We start from the raw sequence: 7,640 nt of genomic DNA on the forward strand, positions 1-7,640 counted from the left end.
AAGGATTGTACCGAAATAATTACTAAGGGTGCCAATTAGAAAAAAATAGAAAAAGAAAGGAAGAAACAATTTTGCATATGAACATTTGGCTATTAGTCAAGGCATACAGGTATCACTAAGCATGAAACCAAACCGTCTCTCCTGGCTTGGTCGAGTCGCCTGTCATTAATACTGAGGGAATGTTGTGACACAATGCTTCGACAATACGTTCATCCTATTGCTATCCTGTTGTATTTTGGTCTGCTGTGTTGTTGATAGTGGAGTGACGGCGGCGCTGACGATGTTGTTGAGTCCCTTTTGTTGACTCGAAACGGCTGCTCCTGGATCAGGCTGACTGATTGAAGTCAGTAGTAGCAGGCGAGACGGACACCATTTAGCAGTATCCGCCAACACAAAAAAGAAGCCAGGGTAACGGCCGTAGAACAAACGGCTACCGGAACGGTTGACGTCGGCCACTGGCAGTGTCCCATTGTGTTGTTGTGTATCTTGAATTTCCGCTGAAATAAGCATCAAACAGAGCAGGATTAGACTCGGTAAGATCAAGCCGGGTCGGCGCCTTCACGTCGAGCGGACCAGTGGGTAAGTGGTAGCAGTGCTTGGAGTAATTTTTTCTGTCTTTTGCCTGTCTTGTGGAGACAGATGATAATGATGATGATGATGTAATGGGGCAAAAGTGGCAGCTGCGAGAGAAGAGGGCAGACAGGAAGCATGCGTGCATGATGACCAGCGTGTTCAGTTCGTTCAACATTCAGCCGGTTTCATTTCGACTTCATCCAGCTGTCTGTTTTTGCAGTTTGGGTAGATTTTACTAATTAGATATAAATCTCTGACCAATAAGTTTTCCCTGTTTGCAGTTATTTTCTTGTTCTGTCATCCGACACAAATACCAGAATGTCTGATCTCCGACACAAATACCAGAATGGTAGAAGCCTGAATCCAGTTTTGTGCTTCTCGCATTTGCCTCTCAAACCAAAATGCCGTTATATATCTCTATCATCCAACTCCGCATTTCTTTTCTGTTTTCTATTTGAGGCTGCACCTTTCTCTTATAGTAAATTTGTAAGTCACTCAAGTACCTCCCCTCCCCCCATTCTTTGCTCTGTTAGTTTGTAGGTTGACATCGATTTTACGACTCATTCGCAGCGGCCATTAAAATATGAATGGTTCGTTTTATAATTTGCAGGCCTATGTACAACATGTATTCGATCGATATACTATGCCATTTGCAGCTCTTCGTGCACAGGACCTAAACCTTTCTAGTAGGTTCACGAATAATTTACGAAGTGACACAGCTGAACAAATAATGCAAGGCCTGAATAATGAAAAGTGTATTAGTTAAATAGCCAGTATTGAAGGTATTTATGCTGTTGTTGCACGCTCTACCTTCAGAGCCCAGAAACAAAGCCGTTTTGGGTCGTCTTTCAGAAGCGAGGCCGCCAAGATCAGGATTTTATTCAATACTGAAACAACGCTGACCAGCTCTCTCGGTTTTGTTAGTCATTCCTTATTTATGTAGACTCGTCAAATAAGTTTGCGTAGACAAGTCTTTTCTCTTTTTTGTCTTCATCAGTTATAGTGGTACAGTAGCTTTATATTCTCAGATTATATTAGTTATTATATTTCCTAATAATCATGTTTGCTTATCAGTAAGTCTACGAAATGATTGTCTATCATTATTAACAAAGGTAGAAAAGCTTTCAGTCAAGCTCTGCCAATCTCTGTGTATCGTGCAAGCTTCTTGTGTTGTATACTAAGATTGTCAGTATTTTTTTAGAGTCGACCTGATTTACAAAACATTTTACCGCACTGATTTCGCCACTCCTTTTCGAGAAGAAAGCACCGCTTTCAGGTCAGAGAATCGCATGAAATGATGCATCCGCTTCGCTCGGCTTCGAGCGTAGTGATGTCAGAATGTTTTGCAGCAATGAAATTATCGGGAAGTTCATCTTCACATCAGGAACTGCCATCTAGAAAGCTTTAATGCACACAGATGAAAGCTATTTTTTATGATTTTTACGAAAATATTAATAATCGTCTTCAGTAGAAGCAGCATGGATAAAAAAAAAGTCATCCTAAAATCTACGGCGGATGTAACTAGAAACAGCTACGATGTGTATAATTACAAGTAAAATAGAAAATCTGAGGGTGACCGTAGCGAGTAAATATACTAGGTTTTAACTGTAAAACGTTAAATAGCAAATCCAGTTTTTTTTTAGAGCCACAAGCAATAAGAGCGAGTTAGTTCTGTTTAATAATATTAGGTGTTTAGCGAATGATTTATTTATAATCTTCTTACACTGTTGAAAGCATATTTTAGTCGTAATAGACAAAGCAGGATTTATCGAGCTGTAGTGGGCAGCGGCTACACATACCCCTTAGACGTCATAAGTTGACGCAGCGATACATTTGCTTTGGGGTGATCTTTCGCCGTTTCAATTGCGCCCTCCTACTGATGTCACTGTCTGCGATTACCGCAGAAGACCACTTTACCACAAATCATACAAATTCAATGCAAGGATGGATCATTATTAAAAAAAAATCAAATATCTTTACGTTGCTTTTTGATCCCACACAAATCATATAACGTGGATCAGTTCAGTTTATTACTTTATTAATTTGACAGAGGCAAACAAGTAAGTTATTTTATATGCACACTAAATTTGAACATCAATATGGTCCGTCTTCAACGCAGTCTATTCTAGTGGTCCTTTATTCGTCCTCCCGTTGAATCTTCCATGAGACTCATTCTCGTGGTTAGAAATGATCTTTTCGGGATTTTTTTAAATCAGCGGCTCGTGCTTTTAGTAATAGACCTTTCACGGAATACAAGGTACAGCGAACTATTTCTACCGCTGCAGTTTTAAGATGGAATTCTTAAACAAGTCATCTTTTCCGGTTACCAACAAGTTTCATAGATTATTATTCCTCGTTTGTCTAGCAGCTTAATGAATATATAACACAAAATGCCCTGCAGTTACTTTATTTTATTGTATCCAAAAGGAAAGTAATGCTGATTACCAACTCCCCGCATTGCAATCTTTTGACGAATTCTCTATAGAACTCTTCAGTTCTCTTGGTAATATTAGCTAAACTCTAAGTGCTGTAACGTTCCTATAATCTCATTTATTCGATCAGTGGATTTTCTCATATAGAACTTGTCTTCGGTAGCTCGTAACAAACACTGGAGAAACAGGGCCATCAACACTCGTGTATAGATGCGAATTGAAATTTTACGTTTTCTGGTTGGCAAGGTAGCATCTGCTGGACGTTCCTTTATATTGGATTTACGATACAATGTGCGAAAGACTTTACATATAAGTGGCCAGCATAATAATTGACGATGAGTGACATATATGTAAAATTAAAAATAAAAACGGCTTTCTTGAATAATCTTATATTAATTCCATATATCTTTACATTAGTTTTATCCCTTTAAAGAAAAGATACGCTTTCGTTAATGTGTGATTACCAATATTCGTTTTCGGAACTCCAAAGCATCAGTGAGTTCCCATATCCAGTCCATGTCATAGAGAAATTTGACAACATTAGGTACCGTTATAGACAAAGGTATGTAATTGTGCATCAGTGCACTGAATATTGAGACATGAAATTCGATTACGTGGTTTCTAACGTATCTGAGTCCATGGTCTAAGTTTCTGATTGTATTGATGCTTTGGTCTGGGGTTCCATTACCAGCGATGTCCGGTGCTTCCTGTGGTTCATGCGGTGATAACAACAACAGGGCCACAACAGCAACGGGGGCAGCGGCGGCGACGGCAATACCAGCAGCGGCAGCGGCGGCAGTTTCAAGTGTAGACGTAGGAGGCAGCACCAGCAGCAGTAGTAGCAGCAGCAACAACAGCAGCAGTAATAGCGCAATGGGTCTTCCTGAGGTTGTGCCCGAGGTTAGCAAATAAATTTTTCTGTTCGGTTTACCTCGTTTTAGGTTAGTAACAACTCTTTGTTTGGATAGCTCGGATCGGCCTTTAGCAATTTCCCTGCTTGTCACTTCACTGAGCATTAAGTCGCAATGCGTAACGTTCCATTTGGGCTAACAAGTATACCTCCAGATCTGCATTAACGACTTGTTGTATTTGTCTGCAATATGATGTGTCGTCTAAAGCCTCCAATAGGTTTTAAGCTACGTGCTCGGAGCGTTCGAGCGAGTTGAGTCAAGAGTGAGCTGAGGCGCAGCGCTTGGAAATGTTTTGCTTGGCGAAACATTTTTGAGTGGTAATTTATTTGCAAAGTTGTATTGAAAATAACAACTATTAGAATATTAAAGGTGTTTCAGCTAGGATGCGTTGTGTCTATCGAAAGCCCCTTCAACGAACGATTTAACGGTGAAGTAATCGCATTTGATGACAAACACAAGGCACTGTTACTGAGTAAGTTGATTTTTTGCATACCGGATTATTGTTACGTAACCACACGGTATATACAATTTACAATAATAATCTAACTTAAATGCAACGTTTATGAGAGACTCATTTTTATCCGTCTTCTTGTAGGCAAAAAAATGTAGGAAACACTAAAGGTTAGGTATGTCTAAGTTCTTGCTGAGACATTACTCTGATCCTTCATGGTTTGTTTACTTCCGTGCAGCACCTAAAAGCATGTCTCTTTCTTGTGCGATTCTTTTAACAGGTTGGAATTTTATTTTTAGGCTTCCAGCAGGATGTTTCACGAAGCAAATAAACATTTTCCATATTTTATTTTCGCCTATGGGTGGGATATTTAGACCGTGTGCGGTAATAATTCTATAGGTGAGGGGAATGCTCAATATTGATGCGAGCGATGATCCTCAAAGATGGCATCTTGAAAAATTGCCAAAGGCAATGAAACACATGAAAAAAAAGAAAGATAACGAACATGATTTCTATCTCGTACTTACTGTAACTTTTTACCTCGGATGATTACTCGGAGCGATTAAAAAGACAAGAACTTATTTACAATCCCAACTAACAGATTATCTTTTACTAAAATATTCTTTACCCACTCGCAACTCCGCTGCTATTGAGCTTCATTTTGGTCTTAATTTAAGTCAATTTGTTTGCACTGTACTGCAGAAAGTAGCTCAGGAGGCGATAATCAGCGAAAAACAACGGACGTGCGTTTGGTAAACATGCTTTATGTGAGTAAGATGAACATCGAAAGGGAAGCTCCTGCACACAATAGCGCTCCCCTTCCTCCAGCACAGGTTAACATCGAAAAGGTAAATTTAAGTTAACGTATCTAATTAAGCCAGCGATAGCCATTACTGGACGGCCTGCATCTAGCCAAGCAGTTTGTTTTTTCTTATTTTTCCTCTAACTAAATCCATCATATATTTGTTGAATTAGGTTACCATTACGCCTACTCGCTGCATCTACACAAAGGACAGACCTAGCCATGGTCTTGTTTTTTACTTTTTCTTAAGTATTAATAAATTCAAATGTCATCGTTGCTTAGGAACGGAGCAAAATATATCTAAAGGTTGCTAAAAAATTGAAATAAGCTGGTGCGGGTTATGCTTGCCGATTAGACTGAATATATTTAACAGCGTTGTGGTGTTTAAGTGATATGTATCGATATAAGGACTACTGCCCAATCGTGCTTTTGTTTATATGCCAATTTACTGTGTAATCTTCCTATTGTGTCATGTGAATTTTAGGTAAAATCACGTATGATGAAGCATGTGGATGAACGCCGAAAGATGGCGTTGGCAATCGCAAAGGGTGTCTCCTACGACGGCTTAAGTCTTTTCCTTGCCATTCGAAAAACGTAAGAATAACTTGATACTTACGCAAACAAACGGAGCGATTTTGGTGTTGTAGTTACCGACGGTGGCTCAGATGGTAACAAGGCAAATTGTCGAGCAGAGTCTAACTTACGTTATTTGCGTGCCCGAATCCGCACATCCGCTCGATTCGATGTATAGATCCAGTTACCGCTGACATGGTGTCCAGAGGTGCTTGTTGCGGCAATGTGTGGCAGGTCTGTTTAAGCTTTTGATAAATGAATTAAAGGCCACCATTGAAAATAACAAGTGCCTACGCTAACGAATTACTTCTTCTGTTCTGATCTAAGAAACTGCAAAATGGATAACGCATAGTCTAATTATTTTTGGTGAGGGGGTGAAAGATCTAGCAATTGATGTTGCTTATTCGAGTTTTTACTGAAAACGTTCCGGTGAAAACCATTATAATATGATTTGTTATGTTTATTTAATTTTCGATAGAATCGAAGAAGTAACGTGGCATGAGAAAGACATACTCGTGATGAACTCGGTGCGCATCCAACCGCCATATCGGCCGGAAAACTGTGTTCCCTCCAACGAAGCGCATTCAGCGGAGCACCAATCAGTTGCGCACATACGAAACATTGTCGAGAAACACCTTAAGGTAGTAGCTATTAGTTATTACTTCTTGTGGTACTAATTTACTAGGCCATGGGGCGTGATCAAAGTTTAAGTTTTGACCTCGCAGGCAAAAACTTAATGAACAAACACGTCATAATCTATTGCAGGATATTCGAAAGGAACAAGATAGCCGGGGGAATAAAGATGGACCAACAGGAGGCCTGTAAACGATGCAAATACAAACAGGGTTGCGAATGCTACGGAAGCGGATAGGCAACAAACTTATGCAAAATAAATTAATTTCTTCAAATGCTGTTCAGTGTTTATCAAAAAGTTCTAAGTATGTACTAAAAAGACCGCTGGCACGCAGAATGGATCGTTAATCGGTTGACAATGCACTGACTGCGTTGGTAGTAGAAGACAATAATTCGTTGGTTGAACCTGCTTCTGTGGAATGAGCGACCAGTCCATGAAAAATTCCGGAATATAAGAACATCTTATTTTAGTTATTGCAAACGTGTTTTTATTGTAAAGTAAAAGCAGGTAGGTAGCTAAGTTAAATAAAGCCAGCTTTATGATAGCTTTTAGTGCACTAAAATTGACTAGCCGCTTAGCTTTCTACATCATTATCTCTCTCTATAATGTTCCTACTACACATGAAGCATTCACATTTAATATTTTGCGGCCCCAGTCTTAAAAACGCGTGAAAGCACAATTTATTCTCAAGCCTAACAAGATAAACTAATGTGTCGTTTTATCATTTTCATGATTTCTCCTGCCTGTAGCTAGAAAATATGGTAGATATCCTTACTAAGATAAAATATGAAACGCATTTGTTTTGTAATATAATTTGGAATGTTTTCCACTACAAATCGATTTTCATTATCAGCTGATAGTAGCATTTTATTACCGACAGTTCTCCATTGTTATCTCTTCTTCACTGTTATGATTACCGCCATATATGCCCTCTTTTGTTGAAAACACCTATATTTTAATCTTCATGTACTGCAGTATCTATTTGTCATTTTGTCAATAATTCTGTTGTTGCATTTTGAAAGCTACCGCTAGATACAGGCTTTAGTACAAATATACCTCTTGAACTTGCTTCATGAGAAACTTTTAGCTTATTGAAGTGTTACCTAGTCCTTATTAATGGTAGAAATTAAACTTTCATCTATAACCTTTGCAGCTTTGCAGTGATCTCAATTGAACTATACTCGCGAACTATACTTGCAGAACTGCGAAACAAACCGTATCTTATTGTTGTACTACTTCTACGTTTCGATCTTTACGTCTAGTA

At 39.0% G+C, this 7,640-nt stretch overlaps 1 protein-coding gene across 1 annotated transcript; it reads left to right on the forward strand.

Annotated features, from left to right (window-relative positions):
- The first annotated feature begins 286 nt into the window (after positions 1-286).
- On the forward strand, positions 287-6,849 carry LOC111271318 (protein LSM12). Its single transcript, XM_022852045.2, has 7 exons — positions 287-579; positions 3,697-3,905; positions 4,286-4,388; positions 5,070-5,215; positions 5,654-5,763; positions 6,221-6,383; positions 6,508-6,849. Exons 2-7 carry the CDS (start codon positions 3,699-3,701, stop codon positions 6,565-6,567), a joined length of 789 nt encoding a protein of 262 aa, XP_022707780.1. The 5' UTR covers positions 287-579; positions 3,697-3,698; the 3' UTR covers positions 6,568-6,849.
- The last annotated feature ends 791 nt before the right edge of the window (positions 6,850-7,640 follow it).

This window comes from Varroa jacobsoni, unplaced genomic scaffold (assembly GCF_002532875.2).
Source record: "Varroa jacobsoni isolate VJ856 unplaced genomic scaffold, vjacob_1.0 contig00534, whole genome shotgun sequence".
Classification (NCBI taxonomy): Eukaryota; Metazoa; Arthropoda; class Arachnida; order Mesostigmata; family Varroidae; genus Varroa; species Varroa jacobsoni.